The sequence below is a fragment of the Centropristis striata genome, chromosome 2 (genome assembly GCF_030273125.1).
Source record: "Centropristis striata isolate RG_2023a ecotype Rhode Island chromosome 2, C.striata_1.0, whole genome shotgun sequence".
In the NCBI taxonomy this organism is placed as follows: Eukaryota; Metazoa; Chordata; class Actinopteri; order Perciformes; family Serranidae; genus Centropristis; species Centropristis striata.
The window spans coordinates 23,315,878-23,340,805 of record NC_081518.1 but is presented as its reverse complement, the minus strand read 5'-3'; the positions used below and the strand labels follow the sequence as shown (position 1 = coordinate 23,340,805).

At 39.4% G+C, this 24,928-nt stretch overlaps 1 protein-coding gene across 2 annotated transcripts in view; it reads right to left on the bottom strand.

The window, feature by feature from the left end:
- mpped2a (metallophosphoesterase domain containing 2a) overlaps window positions 1-24,928 on the bottom strand; it is an 87,604-nt gene that overhangs the window by 25,967 nt on the left and 36,709 nt on the right. For both annotated transcript variants that reach the window (XM_059348792.1, XM_059348799.1), the window contains exon 4: window positions 20,758-20,983. In XM_059348792.1, coding sequence (XP_059204775.1) covers window positions 20,758-20,983 — 226 coding nt within the window. The remainder of the gene's footprint in view (window positions 1-20,757; window positions 20,984-24,928) is intronic.

The following is a 24,928-nucleotide window of genomic DNA, read 5'->3' as shown; positions in this document are numbered from 1 at the left end:
ATTTGAACCATCACACACCTCAAAAAACACACTGCCAACGTGAAAAAATAACAAGCCACAGCAGTCCTGATGGGGGGGCAGATTTAATGTGCCGACCAGGTGGGGGGCACGTTTAACACGCACACACACTGTAAATCAACACTGCGTGAATTCACGTTGCAGCCACAAACAGCAGCCTGGTCCCACAGGCTCCCACCGCCCACCAATCCCTTCATTATTCCTTAATGCGACTGATTATTCTCCTTAGAAAAAAAGCAGCCACACGGTCCTGCAGGAGAAAACACAAACACTTTAAGGAGCGAGCAAACACTCTGTTTAATCTAATTAATCCTCTCGGAAATGTAGCACACTTTGAAGGCCGACTGTTCAGCCGCTGGAGGAAACCAACAGCAGTTTAACCGCAGAGGAGATCAGAAATGATTCCTTGTAGGAGGAAGTTTTGTGGGTCAGACACCGACTGTTCACGCTGACAGTCCTCTTAGTTAGACCCCAAAGGATCCACACTCCCAAACTTACTTCATATCAAGAATCCAAGGATGAATTAGATGAACATTAAAGCTCTAGCTCCCATTTGAAGTACAAGAAAAAATATTTTAATTAAGAAAACACACCAGGACGAGGATACCTTTTTCTACAGGGTTCGTCATCCTTTCTCACAAATCTTTAAACATTTGTTTGTCACACAACAAAAATGTGAAAGCATCATGCAAAGCAGCCTTCTTTGCATGATGTGTGCCAAAACTGGAATGGTACACGTGTTTACAACCAAACCTGACCCAAAGCCTGGAGCTAATATCTCTAATCTGCACACTGGCAAAGTCTCAAAAGCATTCAGTGCAACACTTCAGTAAAGACTGAGTCTACTCTACTGCTGCAGGAATCCACCCTTCCATCACAGTCAAGTAAAGAGGAAAGCATCTGCAAATCTGGAGACAACAGCAGTAATGTTGGTTAGTGGGGCTGCAGGATTTGGAATAAATATCTAATTGCATTTTTTTTATTCATATTAGACGAATGATCATTTTTGCACAAGTAGTCTCATTTTCATTGACAAATATATATAAAATTACACAGGCCGGATATTTGAGAGTATCTTTCAAAGAAAAGATTTTTTCTTCAGTCTATAGAATATGATTTGTAGGCCCGGGACTTCTCTGCAGCACCACAAAACTTCATTCAACAAACAATTTGACAAATATTGTGCTTCTTGCGATTTAGAAATTGCACCAGTGCATATTATGATTTCTATGTCATTTATATCAATTCACTGTACAGCCCTTCAACAGATGCATAAATTATCAGAACTAAGCAATCAACTAGCAATATGAACATGATGATAATCAACGAATTTTAGCATGTTAAAACTCATATGAAGCTTCTTGGTAGCATTTCATACATTTATTCTCAATATCTCTCAAATGTTTCTGGTCCTTCTCCCCCATTTACTGTTGACTGAGGCTAAAAATGTCAAAATAATAAACAAAAAAGGTTAGTAGATAATATGAAAAATGTTTCTTGTATTTTGTGTCTTGCTAAATGTATTTTGCTTTCTTTGACGAGAGCCAGGTCTCAAAGGACCAGAATTAGTACCAGGATTAGATATATGTGAATTAAACTCTCTTCGGGGCGAACTGATCTCTCCCTCTGTGTTTGTTTGACTGTCATTACATGCATCTGTCGTCCCTTCTGCCCGCCGGTCCGGTCCCTGAGTTTGAGCGTTTGCAGAGGCTCTGCGGAGCGTCGAGTCGTGTGGCTCTCTAATTAAAGCTGACGCCGCCACTGAAGCCCACCAGCCCCTGGGTCAAAGGTCACCACACAAGCACTGACACAAGCAGGTAGCCAGCCACTGTAAAACAGGCTGAAAGGCAAGCCGCTGCCACCACCAGCCTCCCCTCCTCCACCTTAACCTGCACTCCTCCCCCACCGCTCCCTGCTTCCCTCCACATCTCTCCGTGAAAAAAAATAAAAATAAAATCACCCGCCTGCACACATTTATCCACTCAATGACGTGGGAGACAAAGAATAGAGACAGAATAGAAAAGGAGGAAAGAGGGAGGGGAAGAAGAGGAAAAGCTTTTCAGCAGAACATCTATAGGAAACTCGCACTTCAGAGCTCCTTTCAGCGTGATGAAAGAGCGGGGAGGGGGGACGACGCTTCCAAGGTGCAAGGCCATCATCCGAGGGCCAAACATGTCACAGGAAAAATAAATACTGTAGGTGGAGAAGTGGAGAACTTCCCCGTGTACCTCTCGTATGAATGATCCTATCTGTTCACCAGAACAAAGGCATGGTGTTGACCTTTGTGTCCAGTCTTTCAAAGCAAAGTGGAACCGGACCTTGGTGTGTTTTCTTGGAGAGATACAGTCGAGAAAAGAAAAGTTTTTTTCCACAATGTTTGTGTTGCGGTAGAGGGAGCTGAAGAAAGCAATTCATCATGCTCAAAAAAAAGAAAAAGGTCTCAAGCACAGTGTAAAAGAGTCCCTTGTTGTATTTGGTCAAGTACAAGTTAACCAGGGAACAGAAGTCACACGGACTCAGAGGTCTCTTGTTTACAGGTCAGAGTTGTTGTAGCAGCACGTCGGCCCGGCTGTCAGACTGCAGAGGAGACGAGTCAACAGCCTGGTCACTGCAGCTTCACCCACAGCGTTTTCAGCCTTTTTATTCTGCGCTGCTCTGCTCTCTGAACACGAGGAGCTGCTGGCCATCAGATGTCAACATCCACCTCCTCCACCTCCTCCTCCTCCTCCTGCTACTGCTGCCCAGAAACGCTCGTGCATTGAGGTCGTTTCCGGGAGTTGATTGGGTTTACATTCTTGCCACTAACAAACTGCACTGCCGCTCTTCTTCTTGTGGTTTATTTGATTTGGACACACACATACAGTCATGGAGAAAAAATATTAGACCACCCTTGTTTTCTTCAATTTCTTGTTCATTTTAATGCCTGGTACAACTAAAGGTAAATTTGTTTGGACAAATATAATGATAACAACAAAAATAGCACATAAGAGCTGATATCTAGACATTTTCCGGGGTTTCTTGATAATGATTTTGGGAATTAACAAGAAAACCTAGATAGATTTGTGCCTGTACCTTTAGTTGTACCAGGCAATAAAATGAACAAGAAATTGAAAAAAACAATGATCTAATAATTTTTTTGATGACTGTACACAAACAAACTGGACACACAATTATGACTTATTGTATCCGACGTGATGCTTATGTTAATTCGAAACACCCATCTCCGGTAGAGCTTTTGTATCCGCATAAATATAGGAAATGTACTGAAATTTAAGTAGCAGGAATGAGTGAAAATGATAACTCTGGCATGTGCAGGTCTTGGTCAATAGCTAGGTGTCATTTGGAGAAAGAAAATGTCATTTCTGCAAAACAAGCCACAGTTCTCAAATACAGGTACCGGTACATATCAAAAAAATTTCAATATTTTTTGTCAATCATTTCAGAAAGAAATTCTGAAATTCATACATTATATAGACTCATTACGCGTAGAGTGAAATATTTCAAGCCTGTTTTTCTTGTAATTATGATGATTTTGGCTTAGAGATAATGAAAACCCAAAACTCTGTCTCAGAAAATTTGAATATTGTGAAGAAGTTCAATATTGGAGTCTAGAATCAGTGGTGATTTGGGGCCATGTCCTCTGCTGGTGTTGGTCCACTGTGTTTTCTGAAGTCCACAGTCAACATAGCAGCCATCTAGCAGGGCATTTTAGAGCTCTTCATGCCTCCACAAGCTCTTTGGAGATGCTGGTTTCATTTTCCAGCAGGACTTGATACCTGCCCTCACTGGCAAAGATACCAAAAGCTGGTTCAATGACCATGGTGCTACTGTGCTTGACTGGCAAACCTACTAACCTGAACCCCATAGAGAATCCACAGACTATTGTCAAGAGGAAGGTGAGAGACACCAGACGCAGATGACCTGAAGGCTGCTATAAAAGCAACATGCTACCGTAGGCTGATCTCCTCATGCCACCAAGTGTTAATGCAGTAATTCATGCAAAAGGAGCCCAACCATGTATTGAGTGTATAGAAATGAACACTTTTCAGAAGCCTGACATTTGTGTTTAAAATATCCTTTTTTTATTGATCTTATGTAATATTCAAATTTTCTGAGACACTGAGTTTTGTGTTTTCATTATCTGTAAGCCATAATCATCAAAATTACAAGAAATACAGGCTTGAAATATTTCACTCTATGTGATCTATATAATATGAGTTTCACTTTCTGAAATAATTGACAAAAAAAACTTTTTCCACAATATTCTAATTTCTGACTAACTAGGACACTAAAATGATGCTGGAAACGTACAACAAGGAGTCATGTGGGAGAGGAAGAGACGGTCCAAAGCTTGACTTCATTTCACAAAGAAACAAAGTAAACAGTGTAGATTATAATGTCTGTAAAATGATAATTTCAAGTGTGGAAACAACAGCAATATGCTGAAACATCTGTCTACAGAACATGGACTTAAAGCTGAGAAAAACTGTGGGTTTGACATTTTGTTTCCTACTTTACCAAGAACCCTAAATGAAAGCAAATTCTACACAGATATTATCTCAGATCATCTACACTTTATTCAGACTCTGAGATAATAAAAAAGTTACATTGATGCTGAAATCCTATCTAAGCATATAAGGGAATAAATATAAATAGCGGAATCGAAAATGTCATTAGTATCAATGAAATCGTATTAATACCATTCCTACTTGCAGCCTTCAATACTTCCATTTGGTTCCAGAAAAATATGTATAGGAGGTAAAAACACGCAGCTCCATTAGAGTTTTGCAGAAAACCTTGTTCGTGTGGAAAAATCAGGAAACAGACAAAAGACTTAAAAGCTGTTAAGAAGCAAGAAATGCATCAAGACATCTTCCGTTCACACTGGAACCAAAATAAGCTGAAGGTGAGATGCGTTTCCTTTTAGCCTGGCGTTAAGTGTCTCGCTGCCACAGATGGAAGCAAGCTTCTCACACAGAAAATTAAGGGCTTACGGATAAAAGATGGAAATCACATTAGGTGACGAGAGCAAGGCGATTTATATAGCTGACGGGCTGTACATTTACAGACACAAAGAGTAGGAGAAGATGGAGAGGTAAAGAAACATCCTGTTATTTTAACATCTTTTGTCTTTAATGCACGTTTTGCATCCATTAGTTTCTGTAAGTTTGGTCACATAAGTAGAAGAGAGATCTGTCTTTCTGTGTGGCCATCAATGGGACGAGGGTGTCGACATCTTGGACAGAGTCTACAGAACACACGCGCACACACACCAGCCAACCGACAGGAAAGATTACCTTCCAGCCAGAGGCTCTGTGTGTATTGTAACCACAGTCTGTCCACACCGTCAGGGACAAACACGGATCTGACCTCAGAGCAGCGCCAACAGTCTGCTGCACTAGAGAGCAGAAACACACCAGCGGCTCAAACACAGCTGTCTCTCTCCATTACTCACGGAGCGCTCAGTTTTTGGCTTACATCACACTGAAGGTGAGAAACCAACGATGAGATCGTGCTGCTGACATAAACACATTAAAGACCGAAAATTAGTCATAGTCTTACGATGATACTAAGAGGAGACCAAATCACCCATGAAGGTGATTTCGGCCTTTTCATTTCTTTCCTTTTTCAGCATTTCTGATATAAAGCTGCAAGAAAAAGACAGATGGCTACAAAAGAAGATAAACTGCACCTTTCCAATCCAAAATAACAACCGATACAGTCCAAAATCATGACAACTGGAGAATCAATACCGAACAAAATGACTAAACTTTCTTTTATTGGAAACACAAAAAGGTGTCAATAAGATGTCAACACATTTCTCAAAGTGTGTGTGAACAAAGCAGAGGATGATTCTTTAATCTTGCTGAAAGATTTTCTTGTGTAAGAAAAATATCAGACTTGAAGACGAGGTTGACTTTCTTGAAAACGTGCAAACACAGCAAATTTTCCTGCTGAGCAACATCTTCGTCTGCAACAAGGTAACATCACATTGACTATACAAAATCTTGATTTGGACAAAAATGTTTAAAGAGAGTTGGAAATCAAAACCCTGTTCCAGTTAAGAGCTGGTTCCTAATTGTCCAGTTTATTGTTATCATATAGCTTCGAGCTTTCACTTCTTTCTTTATTAACCCTCTGAACCCCAAACCTGCCAGCTTGTTTGAAATTGTTTGCTTTAAAAACTTTGCCCATTAATTATAGAAAGAAACTGTAAGAACAGGCATTATTGGTAAGAGTACTAAAATAAATCATATGAGAGGTTTCCATGGGAAAAAAATACCAAAACAAGGCTTAAAATTGTAATATTTCATCAAAATCACTTTATTTTATATGTCTTGTTTAAAAATTTGGTAAAAATAAACAGTTAGGACTAAGTAGATAATGGTAAAAACAATTAAATACTGTGCTCCTCTCCGCAACTGTGAAGCCATGATTGATTCTGCTGAGACGGACAGTTAGATGACAAATATTCACAGAAAATCAGACAGAACTGCAGACTGTTTACACAGAGCACAGATTACGTATATTTGACAGGAACAAAAATAACATAAGTTTCAAAACTTGAAACCTGATGCATTATTAAGAGATCTAATCTTATCAATGCTGGCATGAAGAAATGTTCTAAAGCGAGGCTTCCTTGACAGACCGACTGTTGTTCTATTCTTTTCCCCTACACAAAAAATTGATCAGGAATGAAAAATCGATAAAAAATCTGCCTAATAAGCAAAATCAATATCATCCCTAACTCCAACAAAATTTGTCAAGATTGACCGCCGCCCTAAATGACTTTTTGTGCCTTTCCTGTGAAGTGGATCTCTCTGTGGCTGTGATCCAGAGCAGGATATTTTGGCTGCGTCAGCTCTTTTTTTCAGACCCGACAGTGTTTGATGGAGCGGCTGGCCGTCGTGTGGCGGACCTCTGGCTGCCCGGCCGGTGACTGATGCACACCAGGCCATGGAGGAGAGCTTTATTAAACGACGGCGAGGACCCATCACTCTCCCTCTGACATATTGGGGGCTCACCTTGGGTTGGGGGTTGGGTGCCGCAGGAGGAGTCAGTGAGATGTGGAACATTTAGTCCGTTTGTATTCACACTGTGCTGTGTGTGTTTGTTGGTTCAGTCCAGTATTTCAGTGTTTTTCATGCTTTTGTTGCATAACTTGTGTTCATATTAGAGGTGGGGGAAAAATTCGCTAGATACACATAGTTTTGCGATATTTTGCGATATTATATCAATTCATGGCCGCCAAGTAACGATATTTAGCGTTTATTTAGCGTCAGTATTTTCATTTTGTTTCTCCCGGAGGCTGTATCGGGATTACATTTAGAAATATACTGAAGATATCGTAGAAAAAATAGGCTCCCTGGGTTCCCACAAGTTGACAAGTGAGATGAACAGAATGAGAAATTTCTCTTGTTTGACAAAACAATCCTTGATTGAATATAATTTTGTGGATACAAAATGCAGTTAAACAGTTAAATCGCAATACATTGTATCACAATACTCCATATCGCAAAATGCTTAAAATCGCATTAACATCGTATTCTGACTCAAGTATCAGGATAATATTTTATAGTGGGTCCTCTGCTGATTCACACTTCTAGTTCATATGTGCCTCTGGTCTGTGTGTGTGTGTGTGTGTGTGTGTGTGTATGCAGGGGTTAGTCATTTAGCAGTGTCGGCGAGCGAAGGCACAATGACAAATCCATCACTTAACCCTCTCATTCACTCACTTTGACACACAAACACACACATGCTACACCTGCAGACTGTGCAGCCTGCAAGAACAATCCTCCCCCAGCCGTCATCAGCAGCTGCAGGAGGCTCCGTGCAGTCTGCACCTCCCCACATCTGTAACCTGACGACCACCTGCAGCTGCATCAGCACCCATGGGTGCACCGAGCAGGGCCAACAACAACAACTGCTGCAGCAGCAGCAGCAGCAGAGACACAGGCAGCAGGAGCGTCCACCACAATCCTGCCCCAGTAACAGATGCTTGACGATTTCCATTTTCCGCTCCATTAAGTAAAGGTGTCACACTTTAACATCAATAAATCATTACCTCATTAATTCTGAAACATTACTGTAATTAATGTGACACGGCTGTCGACTGAAAACATTTCAGTTCTAAAAAAATGTTTTATTTTCAGGAAGGAAAAACTGCTCTTTCTGTAGCTGAACATAATATTAAAGAGTTAGGTTTGGAACAAATATGTGGAAAAACTTTTAACAAGAGATAAAGAGAAATAATGATTCAGTAAGAAAATATTTTTAGTCGGTATATTTAAGACAAACATTTATTTTGCAAGAGTTTCAGTGGGAAAAAGGCACCATCTGTGTTTTTCTTCATTGATATCCTTTTAAAGAGTTTCTGAATATCTGTAGATAAATCTCACTCTACCGTAACAAATTACAATAAAAGTTAATAGCTGATCTGAATGTCAAAGTCTTTAGATTTAAGTGCTTTTAAATCCTAAAAAAATAAAAGAGGAAACCAGGTAAACTCACCTATAGCATTTTACATTTTATCTTTAATCTAAAATTCTCACAAGTCATAATAAGTCATTTTGTGCAGCAATGAATCAGTTGATTGTTTTGTTTAAAATGTCAGAAAATAGTAAAATTGATTATCATTGATCATTATAATATCCCAAGGCTCTAGTTAATGTATTCAGATTACTTGTTTTTGTTGAATTTAACAACAGATTATTTTGCTGTGACTAATAACTGTTATCAAAATAACTGCAGATACATTTTCGGTGAAATCTGATGGATTGCTTTCAATCCTAAACTAAAAAAAGACACGTTTCTAGTGACGAGTGTTTATATCAGCAGGGTTGAACTTTTATTTATATTTATTTAACATTTTATCTTTACAATTCTAATATTTGTTCATGTTGTTCACATCTGGGGCTGCAACCAATGATTATCTATTAATCTGCTGATTGTTTGGTTAATTAAATGTCAAAAATAGTGAAAATTGTCATTATTATGTCCAAAGGCTACAGATAATGTATTCAGATTATTTTTTTTGTCGTTTTTAAGTGACCGTTGGTTTATAACCTGAAATAATTTTAGTTTACCATCATGTTTGACAAAAAGAAGTATTACATACTTTTATTTGAGAAAGGAATGTTTAGATTGTTTGCTGTAAAAATGAGTGATAATTGGTCAAAATCAAAATAAGTGCAGATTTATTTTATGTTGATCTACAAACTGACCTATTGTTTCAGTCGCTTTCATATTTTCTATTGAAAAAAAAAAAAGAACATTTACTTTTTTTCCAAGTTGCCAACTGACAGTCATAGAAAACCTGACAGGTTTACAATGAGAGACAGAAAGTATAAAAACTTTAAAAAAGCAAAAAAAGCATAAAAGGACAGGACAGATATGATCCTTGCAGCCCGACAGCAACACTGTTCAATTAAAACGTTTTTAATGAGTAAAAAAAACATCCAAGCAATGCTCATGAAAAAAAGCTGCTTTTTAATTCCTTTATTTTAAAAACCATATTTTTTCTTGTAAAATTGGGCTTGCTAATGCAAAATTAAGACACTTTTCCCTCATTACATGTTTTTGACTTTCCAGAGGTTGAGAAAGTTTCCCAGCGTGAACTCTCTGTAGAGTGAGACAGACGAGGGCAGAGCGACCACCAAGCCCTTGACTTTTCTTGGTGATGGACATTTGTCAGGGTGCATTGCCTCATCGGAGGTAACGCTGCCATGTGCTCACAACTCAGACAGAGAAAACAGTGTGTGTCACCGTGTGTGTGTGTGGGCAGGCTGCCAACACAAACTGACAGGGGCTGGCGCCGGCGAAGAGGTGACTTAGGGGTGATTAAGCTAAAAGCAGCCGACACAAATGTCAGATCAGCGACACTGACGGATGAAAACAACACAAAGTTAAAACGCCTGAACTCAATTTTTACTCATTTGTTACGGAGCTGTCCAAATATAATAATGTTATGAAAAGAAACATTACTGCATAGAAAAAGTTTCTTCTCTTAATGTTTTTTAATGCCAACTTTTCTGACTCACCATGCAGGAAGATTCTAAGGTTAACAGGTGGCGTCAGTGCAGAGAATTACACGTTTATTTATAGACTCGAAGGATCATTCTGCTCCATAAATATTTCATCAGTAACTCTGTTTTCCTTTGGAACAAATAACAAGATTAAGAATCTAGTTTGTGCAGTAAAATAATTAAGTTACAGGACTTTAGGACTTGTAAGTATCATAGGTAATAATCAGAATAATTACAATATCGACTTATCCAGCCTGGCAAAAATGATCAATATATTGTACAATATCATCCTATCTGATTGCATAGAAGGGTAATATTTTCTCATATTTTAGTGTATTTGTTGCTTATAGAATGTTTTAAAGAAAAGGGAAGAAGAAAGACATTATCTTGTATCATAAAATGCTCTAAAAATCACATTTATTTAATTTATTGCAGTTATTTGTGGGACAATATAACGTAATAACAGGTGAGTGAAGCATGTTACAAAGAAAGACAACTGTGGAGGTAGTAAACTTCTTCACCATTAATTTAATTCGCATATTTTCATGATAAAATATGCTGGTTCACAGTTCTCATTTCTTAATAAATGATTAAAAGGTTCTGTAAATATGATGAAAATCTGTTTGTCAACTGAGGACATTTTTGTTTTTTAAAACTGTGCAATTGTGTTCTTTTAAACTCGCACAAACAAAAAAACTAAAGGACATTGACCAACCTTTTTAATGTGCTTATTAAAGCTGATGAAGCTTATTAAATATTGTACTGTTAAAAGAGATACTACTGTACTTAATGGCATGTGAGAAGGAAGGATCTTGGGGGGTTTAACAATTATATAAACAATTAAATTTGCTCATTTTAACAACAAGTAATATTTTTAAAAGATATTAAGACATCCTTAAGTTATGAGTAGACCTGTCTGTCATTTTTATACAAATAGAGATTTTGTCACATGTAAATGTAACTGTTTGAATGTGTTTCTTAATTTGTTTTGTGATATTTTATTTTATTTGTTTGTCCACTTAGAGAAGGTGGCTATTTCCACAAACAGCAGAAAAGTAGGTGCAGGACTGTCACATTACAAGGTCCAAATAAAGTTAATACATTTAAAAAAAAGTTACTTTGTTTATTTGTGGTTCAGGTTCTTTTGTTTCTGTCTAATTTATTCTGCAGTTTTGTTGTGTGTAGTTGATAATGAGGAGAAGACTCTTGTTGTTGTCAGATGAGGGATCACATCGACACCAAAGATTTAATAACCTGTTAATTAAAAGAATATTTTTCAAACAGAAGGAGAGTAAACCTGCCAATGTGTGTGGGGGGGCGTGTGTGTGTGTGTGTGTGTGTGTGTGTGTTTGTTTTTGTGTGTGTGTGTGTGTGTGTGTGGGGGTCAGGGGTGGTCCTTATTTTAACAACTCCAGGATACTCGTTTAACAAAAGGCCACTTCCCGAGAGACGGAGTGAGACGGAGGAAGGTTACAGTTTTTTTTCTTCACGTCATACACTACACGGCCAAAAGTATGTGGACATCTGCACCTTACACACAGATGTGATTGTTATCTCGTTCCAAAAATCTGCAATCTGCTGCTCTGACAGACTCAACCTTTCCACCAGATGTTGAACCTGCTGCAGGAATTTGCTCCCATTCAGCCACAAAGAGTGAGTTCAAACCACTGGACCCAAAGATGTAGCCTATTCAGTCAATTAAGAAAAACTCACTTGGTGCATACACCAAAAAATGTTTTATATCTTCAACCCTGCCTGTTAGTTCTCACTCTGTCCATAGAGTTTAATAGAGGTGGAGGAAAATATAGATACAGCATCGTATCGCGATATTTTGCGTGGTGAGATAATATCGATTCACAGCGAAGTATTGATGTTTAGCGTTCCGACGGCCATCAGAATTTTCTGGAGGCAGGAGGAATATACTGGAGATACTGGTATCATATGAAACTAGAAGATCTAGAAGGAAGGAATCTATAGGCACCAAGTCCTTTAGGATATCGTGTCGGGAAGTTGTTGAAATAACGCTGCAAAGTTCGGCTTTTCTTATGTTTCATTCAAAAACAAATTCTGAGGAGTGAAGCTTCAAGTTTTTGAAAGTTTGATAAAATGCTGCAGTTGTGGTCATCCATACATGTTTGATATCAGTTCAGTGTGACTGAATACTTTGATGGTCAGTCTGTGGTTTGACTCTCATTGTGGAGAAATAGAAAGACTGAAGTGAGATAAATAGACTGAGAATTTCCTCATCTTATTTGACAAAAGAATTCTTGATTTAATTTAATTTTTTGAACACAAAATGCAGTTAAACAGTTAAATCGCAATATATTGTTATACACCTCTAGAGTTTACATTCTTAAATTGTTTAATTGCTTTTCTTGCCTGCCGGCAGAATGATTTTTAGGCTGCAGGGGGATATTTCTTTGCAATATTGTGAGTGACCACTAGAAAAAACTGTCTGCAAGGCTGAGAGACGCCACGGTATTCAGTTCTACAATATATCCACAGCTCGAACGCTGGTGTTGGATAATTAGGTCTGGTCCATCTCAGAGCTGTTGAGATCAGGACTATGTAGACCAGTTAAGTTCTTCTGTACTAAAGCTTCCACAAAATTAAATATGTTATTGTCTAAAATATAACTGTATATTCTGGCATTAAGATATTAACTATATCATTATTATATTATCTGGAACTAAACCCTGGACCAGCAGTATATAGACAGGAGTGTCCATATACTTTTGTCCAAACAGTGAAGACACATAGACAGATAGACAAACAGGGAGAGGAGGAAAACAAACCTCACAGATTTCTGTCCTCCTCATAATGAAAACAACCAGGGCCACTCACTGTGCAGCACACCCTCTCGCTCCCCCCCCCCGTGTGTCAAACACACACACACACACACGGCTGACCTTTACAGTGAGAAATGAATACATGAATAAAACTAAAATCTGCAAATGACAAATCTGCATTTGGCCCTGCAGGTTTCCCCCGAGGTGAGTTTCAGAGAGTCAAATGAGGGCACTTGGATTTAATCTGCCGCCTCTGGGAGGCACACACACACACAGGCAGGCGAGCAGATTTGCTATTGAATAAACTAACATTGATTGCCATTTCATTTTCTAACATGAACCAAAGTTATAAATGTAAATAAATGAGGAGAGGAGAAAAAAACAGACAAGAAATGAGAAAAAAAGAAATGAAAGGAACGAAAGACAAATATGTGAGAAGCGTCGAGAGACGAGAGAGACTCCCCAGACGAGACGGAGGAGGACAGGAGGAGGAGGAGGGGTTCATCTGGGAGGATCAGGGATGAGGCAGCAGCAACAGTTTGACCTTCGACCAGGGAGTTAAGTTGTGGTCAAGTCCAGAATCACAAAACAGTTTAATCCCTGCAGACCGTCTCTCCTCCCCGCTCGTACTTCTGTTCTGAATCAGTCAGCAGAGCTTATCGCGGTCTGAAGAACCAGCAGGATTCCTCTCGTATCTGTGACCGGCCTGACCGGACACTCCTATTATCGATGTCTGAGTGCAAGAGATTTAATGAGTATTTATATGGTTTCTTTTAATTTATTCATAATTAAGTCTATATGAAAAATGATCATAAGAGATTCCCAGAGCTCAATATTATATCTCGAGGGCTGCATATTCAGTCTGATTTTGTGTCCAAGAAATGATCAATGGGGATATTTCGGATGGATATTTAATTATTCTGCTTTAGTTTGTAGTGTGTGTACAGATCTGATCCCACCAGCACTTAAAGGTATACTATGCAGGATTTTCCTTAAAAAAAAACTATGTGACTATGAGTCAAAAAAAATTAATCCCTGTCATTTATCACTTATGATCCCCTCAGAATTGTGTTAGTTTCTGCAGAGCTCATTTCTTTTCATGTTGTTATGTTCAGAACGTTTCTGGGCATCAACCTTTTAGCAGAAAGCTATGAAAATACAAATATTGCAGGAAAATGCCAAGAAGACAAAGCTCACTACAAAGCGATGTGTATCTGGGGTTTGCTTTCATTTTCATTGAGATGCGGAGGAAGGACTTAGTTTTAATGTTTTTTTGCAAAAAGTAAGCGACAATAACTGCAAAGTATGCTTTAGAAGAGGAAACATTTTGTGACAGTCAATAAATTGCTGGAGAATTTGCGTGATCAGCAGATCATCAAGTTCATCTTTGGTAACTATGACTCACGAATTTGCCGCTTTGACCAGTGCTGGAGTCCAGCTCCAGCACCAGCACCAGGAGCTATCGTGGCTTTTTTTAGCTGCATTGCATGATCCACAGTTATGAGTCAGGAGTTGATGGTAGAAGATGCATCTTTGAATAACTTTGTGAACTCAGTGTCCACTTAGGAACTGAGCTTTTTTGCTGAGTAGCTTGGCTGCTACAGAGATTTTCCCCCTTCTTTCATATCAAATAAATGATACAGTCTTGAGAACAAAATGCTGAGGAAAGTAAATGCTCCTGTACAAGGGGAATAGAGAGAAGAGACCTTTTGGGACTGAGAATTAGCTCACGTGAATCTTAAAGGATATAAATGACATTTCTGCCACAGTTTAAGTTTTCTGAATCATATCGCCTGCAGACTGTCACATAATGACACAGATAATGCTTCCAGAGCACAAATTAAGTCATCAAACTGTTTATTTTGTCTCACCAGCTTCCACAAACCAGTGATACCAAACAGGGAAAAGGAAAGCTCTGTTTTTAGTTGATAAATGACTCAGTTTACAGATTGATCTCTCTTTGGGGTGTAATCATCTAACAATTCAGTAGTGATAGTCAAAGTATTTTAAAAGTTTAACCTAAAGTGGAATGGCACTCAACTTTTTACCATTTTACAAAAGGGCAAAAAATCAGAAATTCATATCTTGCACTGAAGCAATATGATTAAAAGAAGATTAATAAATACATTAAACTGCTTTACAGTTCAGAGAAAAGGACTCAGAGTTTTATTTTGCCCCCAAAAACCTTGTTGTCTGGAGCAGAAAGAGTTAACGATGTGAATAAATGTGAAACTGTCCAGCTCCCAGAGACCTTCAGCTACTCCTAAAAGAGGTTTGATTGACAAGGTGCAGAAGCCTGCCTGTCTCTCCACAGCGTGTGTGTGTGTGTGTGTGTGTGTGTGTGTGTGTGTGTGTGTGTGTGTGTAGGAGTGTGTGAGTATGAGAAGAGGAGGTTTAGGTATTCGGTCTGTTAAGCATCTGTCATTAAACAGTGTGTGTTGTGTGTCTTTCATGGTACACTGCTTTCACTCTGAGCAGCAGTGAAAAGGGTCAAAAGAGAGTTTTACTCAAAATGTTCAGAACACAGATCAGAAGTATTATGAAAGGTATTTTAAATGTCATAAAAGTGATGTAAATATAGCAGAAATTAACATCTGGACTTCCCTCAACATCATTTTGTCATAAAGTCACATTTCTTTGTTGTGTTTAGCAGTTTTATAGCTTGTCCTCTCACTTCTTCCACAAATTGCCACAAAAAACTATGTTGGCCACAGTTTTTGCTTTATGAGGCTGAAATGTGGCACAGAGGTCAAGTGTTTGCGAGGTTGTGTGTGTGTGTGTGTGTGTGTGAATGCATGAACCTGTGGAGGATTGCATGTGTAGGTTGCAGCTGTAGTGAATCTACACTTATTTGAGCAAACAAAATAAAAATATTTGCATGTTTTGGCTCTCAAAAGTTATTATTGCTGCTTTTTTGTATATATCATCATTGCAAATCAAATCTCTTTGAGGTTTCAAAGATTTGGTGGGATTAAATAAGCAACAAGAAGATGTCAACACCTTTTAGTTGCAGCTGTCGAAAAATGTAAATTTCCTCTTTTCTCATCATTTATATCCCTTTTTTATAGTTCATTCATTACCATTAACCGCTTATCCGCAATCGGGTCGCAGGGGCTGGAGCCGATCCCACCCTGGACAGGTCGCCAGACTATCGCAGGGCTAACACATAGAGACAAACAATCACACTCTCATTCACACCTACGGGCAATTTAGAGTCCCCAATTAAACCTACGTTTTTGGACTGTGGGAGGAAGCCAGAGTACCCGGTGGGAACCCACGCTGACACGGGGAGAACATGCAAACTCCACACAGAAGAGCCTCTAGCTGTGAGGCACGAGCGCTAACCACTACACCACCGTGTAGCCCCCTTTTTTATAGTATACATTATATATATTCTGATAATGAAAGCTCAAAGACATTTTCCAAGTATTTAACTTATTTAACGTTCATGTTTCAGGAGGAGTTGGAGGGAATAGTGATTTAAAAGACAACAATCTATGGAATGAGAATTTATGGAAATAATCTTTAGTTGCGGCACTAGAAAAATGTAATTCTCCCCCTTTGCTTATCATTTATATCAACTTTTTATTCTGATAATGAAAGCTCAAAGTGCTTCAAGACATTTATGTTCATGTTTCAGGAGCTGAATCTTCTAGTTTTTTCCCCCCCAAGTATCTGAATGAGAGCAGACGACTTGGCTCCAATAGAGTTTCTTTAATTTCTTTGCAGGTTTTCAGCTAAACTTACATCACACATCAATCTGGCAAATTAGAGCAGAGTTTTAATTTGGGAGGAAATAAAAAAGAGTAACTTGTAATTTTTGACTAATGCAGCATCATGTCAGACTTGTAATTTCTCACTTAACTGAAATGGTTTAAGGAATTTATAACCCGCCATTGACATTAATATAATAAAAACCAAGTAATTAAAGAATTCTAATTCTCTCCACCACCCTCAAGTCTGCTGCTTTTAAATAAATCTCATCTCTGATTTTTTTTCCCTTCCCCGGCAATAAACCCACAGCCAGAGGAGCGCTCAGATTTACAACATCTGGGGCAATTTTTCCCCTCAACGCTTAAGATTTTTATAGATAACTGGTTTTTCAGACGCTCTAGTGAGATTAATTAACTGAGGCAACATGTTGAACACATATTTAAGTAACCAAAAATCTATGTGTGAGAGAATGATCGGCCTTGTTCAAAATCCACCTCCATCCCTAACGAGTGGAGTTCAGAATCGGCTTTACTTCCTCAGTTTTAGAAGATAAAAAGTTTAAACTATTTGCGTGGGAAAGAGCAGATTTTAACTGCTGTGCTGTGAAAGCATGCTTCATTTGCATGTGCTCCTTTCGACAGCAAAATATGGATGTGTCCAAAACACACTGTACTAAACGAACTGTTCCTCAGTGGTCTATCCAAATCTTTCTGCCGTAAACGGCCACATGCTGAACTGACATCCTGCTGCAGATAATTATAAAATGGATTATGTGTGAGAAGCGCTGCAACAGCCATTTTTTTCCATAAGACCTTTAAAAAGACAGACATTTAAATGATGGAAAAGAAGGGTGTAATGTTGCTAATCAGTCAATCAGAGCAGAATGTTGTTGTTTTTTTTCCATCTTTCATCTGCAGATAAAAAAACTGCTGCAACCTGCTGTCTGAGAGGAAACTTCAGTCTGCTGCTTGCTCTTGTGGTAGAAATCTGACTAATTGATGCAGTGGTTAATGTGTTTTTGCAAAATAAAACACAAATCTTTTTTTTTTTTTATGGATTTCATGAAACACAAAAGAGCTGCAAAGGGGCATATTAAAGGTATAGGTCAGATTTTAATTCTGAAAGTAGAGTACTGACACAGACGCTAAGCAATGTTCTGCTACAGCTAAATTTATTTTAGACACCTTAAATAATTGATACCAATCTAAGTGTACTGCTTTACCTTGCTGCCAGACAGCTCTGTTAAAGTTTGCACGGCAGACACTGAGGCTGTTTTTATGTTCTCTCTTAAGCCTCCAGACTCAATTGACAAAAAGAGCAATTTAACTTGCAGAACACTGGAGTTGCTGGTCTACTGCTGCCTTGATTTGTTTGCGTTATTGTGTGATGCCAAAGTTACACAATAACACAAACAAACTAAGCGATTGAGACAGCGGTACAAAGGCAACTCCTGTGTTCTGTGAGGTAAAATTACTGTGTTGGTCAATGGAGTCTGGTGGCTTTAAAGAGGGCATAAAGACTTTGGAAAGGGCAGACTGGCGGCAAGGAAAAGCATAGGAAAAATATTCTACGTATAGAGTACACTCTAAGGGATAGAGTATTTTTTAGGTGGGTCATTTTGGGTGTCTAAAAATGCATTTTATCTGCTGCTCCTGTCCACAGCAGCACATTGTTTAGCTTCTGTGTCAGTACCCCTGCCTGCTTCTCCAAAACTAGGGCCGTGCCGACCGCCATCTACTGCAGGTAATACAAACCTCGTACAACCACACTGAAAAAAACTGACCCATCCCTTTAAAATGTGTTTTCCATTGTGCTTGTTATAATCAAAGTAGGAATCATCTGCTTTGTCATCTTACATGCAAAGTGGATTCAAAAAGCAGCTTTTTAGAACCAAAAAGCCAAAAAGTTGATTTCTTTTCAAAGTGAAAGGAAACAGCCTTTTGGTGACATTTTGTTTCATTGTTTTTCAGTTTGACGTGGAAGGGGGTGGGACAGTACAGACGGTAATGTTCTGGAATTTTCACAAACTTTTAAAATGTGTGGCATTTTAGGTCAGAAAAACAAATGACTATTGGTTGTTTTTCTCCAAAAACACCCTTTTTCATGAAAAAGAACAGCATTTTGTAATGAAACTGAAAGACCCAAAGACTTTAGACCACTAAAAGCAGATGTATGATTAGTTGAACTGACCATTGAGCTGAAAATCCAACATATTGCTTGTGTTTTAAAAGCAGCAGCAGCAGCAGCAGAGCAGGCCACTGCAGCGTTTATCAGGTGGTAGTTACACGCTACATTTCCTGAGTGATGCTGTCGCGCCCCGGCCTGCAGCAGTGGACCGCTGAGGGCTCGGAGGAGCTCGGCCACCCAGGCGGCGAGCTGGTGAGCTGTTGATGAAGTGAGGGGTCACTGCGGGGCTAAGTGAGACCTCACACTGGACAAGCAGGCCAGACCTCGGGCCACGATGGCATATGGGTGTGAAGGAGGTGAGGAAGCTGAGGAGGGCTGGAGGGGGCGAGGGGGTGGCCAAGCTGTCCACTCCGCCTCTCACTAGACCCCCAGCTGTCACAACAGACACTTACCAGCCCTCACACTAAACACCCACCAGGGAGAGGGGGGCAGCATCCTTCCTCTTTCAAACAGAAGGATGGAGAAGAGGAAGAAAAAGAGAGAGGGTAATCTCTTCTTCCTGCTGCTGTGATGTCGCAGGAAATACTGGGATCTGCCCCCGCCGTCGTCCCTCCACTACTTCTGAAGCAAGGCTGCAAAAACCTGCTAATTATAGCCGCTAAAAGGATGAAGGTGTGACCTAAATAGTTATTTTAAGTCTGGAGCAGACTTGTGAGAACCACTGCACACAGAGAGAGGGAGGGAGTCACAGCAGGACAGAGGAAGTTCCAGCCTCGACCGCCACGCAACCGAACACACAGCTGCAGCGCCGGCAAGCCGAGGTCAGACGGCAGGACGGGTCAAATACTGTCAGACGAGAGCGGTTCACACTGAACTACACAGCTCAGTGTCTATTGCATGATACAGAAAAGGTGAAGGACCACTGGAAACACAGGACTGTATTGGAAAACTATCAGCATCTAAGATGACTTCTACTGCAGAGAAATAATGATGAAATGATTCGTCAATTAATAGATTAGTGAGGCAGTAGACAGGGAGATAATCCATTATGAATTTGATCGTTAATTGCTCACTGTGATGTGAGGAGCTGCCTATTTTCTCTGTTACATATCATAATATCTTCAATTTTAGCCGAGGTTGGAATAAATAAACGGTTTTAAAATATTACCTTATAGTCTTGAGACAATTAAGAATTCAAAATACTTAATAATTAACTGAAAAAAGAACTAGTAAAATGAATTCATGTTTGGGAGTTCAAGCTTCATCTAGTAGAATATAAGCTGTTATATTGTGTGACTTAAGTGAATCCAAACTAACTCTTAAAATACACAATAAAACAAACAAACTAACGGATGAAGGCAGTGGTAGTCCAGCAACTCTTGTTCTGTGAGGTAAAATTACTGTTTTTTTCAAAGGAGTCTGGTGGCTTTAAAGAGAGCATCGGTAAGAGCTGTCTGACAGCATGAAAATCTGTAAAAATATTCCAAATATAAAGAACAATGTCCTCCCAAACTGTTCTTTTAAAAGCAGCCCCAAAGCTGTTATTATTATGACCCTATTTCATAAACATAGGTTAGCATTTTAACACAAAATTCGGACTTATAGATGCAGCCGTGATCTCAGGAGTTTTCTTCATTCATGACAGCAAGTAGTTTCTGTGCACAAACACTCTTCTCTCCCACCTGCCTCTGTTTGTTGAATACATGCAGCTTACACCAAACACCACCCCACCCATCTCTGCACTGCTTCCACACCTGAGAGCCTATTGACAGAGAGTCCCGGTACCACGCGTATCACTTAACCCCGTGTCAAAACACAGGTGTAACGTAAGCCTGGGGAGCAGGCGAAGGTCCTGAGCTCACAAAGGAATGTGCGAGCTGGGAATAGCACCCTGTATGTAAGAGAGGCCCCCTCGCTGAGAGCCGAGTACAGAGTTACTGCAGGGAGGGGAGCTGGAAATCAGCCAGACTCCCACAGAGGGGAAGGCACACCTTCACTTCAGGGATCCACAACACAAATGCAACTCAGCGCTTATGAAAGACAGAGAAGTGATGAGCAGTTTTTGGGATGGAGGATGAACTTACCATGGCGCTCCGTATATCCGGAATCCCTTTATGGTGACGTCCGAATCCTGCAGGTACACACAGTTTGTGAGGAGCGACTGGACATTGTCAAAGTCCTCCGGTTTGAGTTTGGACACTGAGGGGAATCGGTAGTAATCCTGCTTGACCAGCTCGGCCATAAAGTCCTTATCAAAGGTCAGCTCATGGTTTCCGGCAATCACCACCTTAAACTCGTACGGGAGGCCACCTGGAAGAGACGAGAGAGGGAGAGGGTGGTGAGCCCCGAGTCAACATCTGTATCCATATGTTTGGTGATAATCAAACCTATAAGCTTTCTGCATGCAATGTTTTTTTTTTTCATGGAAACATTTTTAAAAGACATTTTAAACCCTATTATTGTTAGAGTTTGACCTTTCCGACGGTCCTTGAACGCCTCATAGATTACCAACATTTCTGTTAGAAAAAGTTACCAAAACAAAGCTTAAAATTGTGATATTTCTGTCACTTCATTCTACATCTCATTGAAAATATTGCCAAAAATAAACCATTTGGAAAAACTAGATCCTGTGAAAGCCATGATTGATTCTGCGGAGTCAAACTGTCTCGTGTCAAATATTCACTGAAAATCTGTTTACACAGAGTAGAGAGGAGAGGACAGGACAAGGTTGTATATTTGTAAAATACAAATAGTTCAATATGTATAGCAGGTAGAGACCCAATTCCACCCCCACCCCCCAATATTTGTGATATTTGTGGGCAATTTTGATGTAAAAACAATTTATCGGAGAAATCTAACTTGCGTTTCTCCTTTTTTAAAATGATTTATGTCAGCAAATCTGTAATGGACATTACTGAATATTTCTTTCTGTGGTTGTGGTTAATTAAATAATAATTTCATTTTGATACACTGCAAATGATTCTTGTTCAGGTATATTGTATATTTTGTCCAATTCACTCTGCTTGCCTTCAAGGTAGAAAAAGTTTTTTTTATTAAATCACAAAGGATTTGTACTTTCCACCTGGTTGTCCTAACATTTCGTACATGGAGCATCCACTCCCTCAGTCGCTCCCTGTGTGCCTAACCCAGAGCACGGATCAGGACTGGGAAAAAGGAAACTCAGATAAGTGGAGGGGAAAAATACCCTCAATTCAGACAGTCAGAGAGGTTACAACCACAGCTGACGGCTCTGCTTGACCCCAGAAGACCACCGTCCATCTCTGCAGACGCCGGGCGGCTGGAAAAAAGCACAAACCTGAACTAAATAGAGAAGAACATCTATTACGATTCTCATCCCCTCATCTTTCAACTTCTGCTGTGCCCTTTTCGCTCTCCTCTGTCGAGGTGATTTGTCCCGGTTCCCCTTCGCCATCAAGAAACTGACTTACTACTTTATTCCAGCAGATTGAGCACTCAGCGAAAGGCTCTGGCCTTCATCACCCCTCCATTCTTTCTCTATATTTCTCTTTCTCCTCTCCTTTAGTCTAGAGTTTTAGACTTCCTGTTGATTGTGTTCCTCTCTGTCAAGACTGCTACTAACGATTATTTTGATTTTGGATTAATCTCTTAAATATTTCCTTTATTAATAGTTTGGTTTCATAATAACCAATATCATTATCAAGAAAACCATGGAAAATGTCTAGATATCAGCTCTTAAATTAAACTCTTGTTATCTATTTCTGTTTTTAACATTATATTTTTCCAAACAAATGTACCTTTAGTTGTACCAGGCATTAAAATGAACGAGAAATCCAAGAGGTGGTCGCATATTTTTTTCCATGACTGTATGTGTCAGAATTTTTAGGTGCTCGATTTTGTATGTTTATTTTATTTATTTATGAGCCTAAAATTGCTGAGGAGCCACTTGAACGTAACTCCTAGTTGGTACTATGGATGGGGTTGGAGGGTTAATACACCTGCACAAATAATATTAACAATCACCGATTAATGGGCTTTTATACATCTCTCGAAACCTGACCTACACTACAGGATTATTGAACCTATTTACAGGTAAGATGCCAACATCCACCTAGGACATGGAGTGTGACTGACAGGAAGGTATCCCCCCTCCCCTTTACTGAAGTGCTTTTGTCTGTTCCTCTGCTCCGTATTGGCTCTGGCCAGCAACAGCAGAAAAGTTATGATGCATGCCAAGAGGGCAAATTGAATAAAACGTTGAATAAAGAATCCAATAAAACGTATTTGTTGAATGGAAAATGTTTTTTGACTCATGACAGTAAGTGAATGAAAAGATGTAAAGGCACTGCTCAATTTTGCAGCGGCCAGGTCCACAATTGGAAATAAAGATAATAGAAACTGAACAGAATATAAATTCAATCCGGATACGCTGGCTCAGTGCAGATGCAGATAAAAAATTCCACCGCATCCATCTAAAAATGTGTGTTTGTGTGTGTGTGTGTGTGTGTGTGTGAGAGGGAGTGTGTTCTCTAATGCTGAAAATGAAAGAATCATGGTTCCCCGGTCTACAGGTTTCATTCCCGCTCCTCTAAATTAGCTCTTGTCGCGTCTCAGGATCATAAATTCCAGTCTAACCTTATATGAGAGCGCCGTCTCTCAGTCCCCCAGCACTCTAACTGGATCACACATCCATTTACACACATACACACACAACCCAAAGCGAATCATCCTCTCCACCACCTCCACCACCGCGCAGGGAAAATGTGGGGAAAACATAATTACCATCAAACAACTCCATCTCCATTACTCTACTGGGAATTTCTACTGCTTTTTATTGCCACCGTGATACATCTTACAGAAGGCTGGAGGAGTGATACACCTAGATTTATTTCTTTTCCTTCGCCCACAAACGAGCATGAAAGAGAGAATCAAAACAAAAGTTAAACTCTGAAGAACTACGTGTGCAGACAAATGTTTTGTCGCACCTCTTGAGAAGCCACACTCAGATTTGTGTAAAGATCTAAAAGGGAAGAAGCATCTGAAACACTAAAAATAATCTTTCCAATCAGGTTAAACAGGAGATGAATAAATAAATAAGAAAATCACATTCTATGTGACATTCCTTAAATTAAAGAGGTGAGTATGTAAGAAAATTAAACTGTCAACCTGCTCTCATCTCCTCTTTCGTCTCCTCATATTAATTCTTGAGGAAATATGATGGACATCAACACGTCTTCCAATTATTTCCAAAGCTGCTGATATGCACGAAAACAAGCCTTTTCTTATCATTAAATATTTGGATATTTGGATGATGCTAAAATACACCAGGAGGTAAAAAAAATGTACGACCACCAGCTCTTTGAAACTTTTTAGCATCTTTCAGGGTTCTGTGTGGTCTGGTTTAACAAACTGCAAATTTACTGTTCTGCTTCAGTTTTAGTGCTGTAATCAAACCAAGGTTTGTAGTGAAATTGCTCGTTTTGTCTGACCAACCTTAATATTTTTGTTCTCTATCAAAAAATACACAGAACTACCCAGCAAATCTTTGACGTGACAAGGTGGAATTTGAGAATGATTGCCATTTTTGCTCGAAAAATAGCTTCAATGATTCATTGGTTATTGATCTTTATTGACAGGAGGGTGTGAACAGAATTTGAACTGTTTACAGCGATAAAGCTCTGAAGAACTCACTGTACTTCACTTCACCTGTTCATTATCAGACACGGGATAGACTAAGTAAGCAACAAGCTGGTAAAGTGACACAGATTAAGAGCCAGATCCTTCCTCCAGTAGTTTGTGCAGACCGCAGAGTTAAAACTTAACTCTGAATATTGAACTTACATTTATCAGGAGGCCAGAAATAAAAGCATGCTAATGTTGCTCTGTGTCTGCTGGACATGTAAATCACCGCTGCAAATAAGTAGCTATAAACTGTACGACAAACTGTGGACGTATTTGACTATTTTCGTTGTTGCCATATTGGTTTCTTGAAGCAAGAAGTGACCATATTTGGACAAGAGGGTGGATTTGCCTGAAAGACCCAGGACACCACCTTGTTAATGACTTCACAAGGTAGCCACAACCAAAAGTTAACTTGCCTTCATTGTCTATTTTACTTTAAATGGGACAATCATTCATAAAATGAACATCATGTTGCATTAAGGAAGACTTGAAACTGGCGATTGAGATCATAAACTCATAGGTAATAAATCAAGTGAGAAGTGGGCACATTTTCTCAATCTGACTCCTTTTACAGCCTGTGGAGTCGCCCCCTGC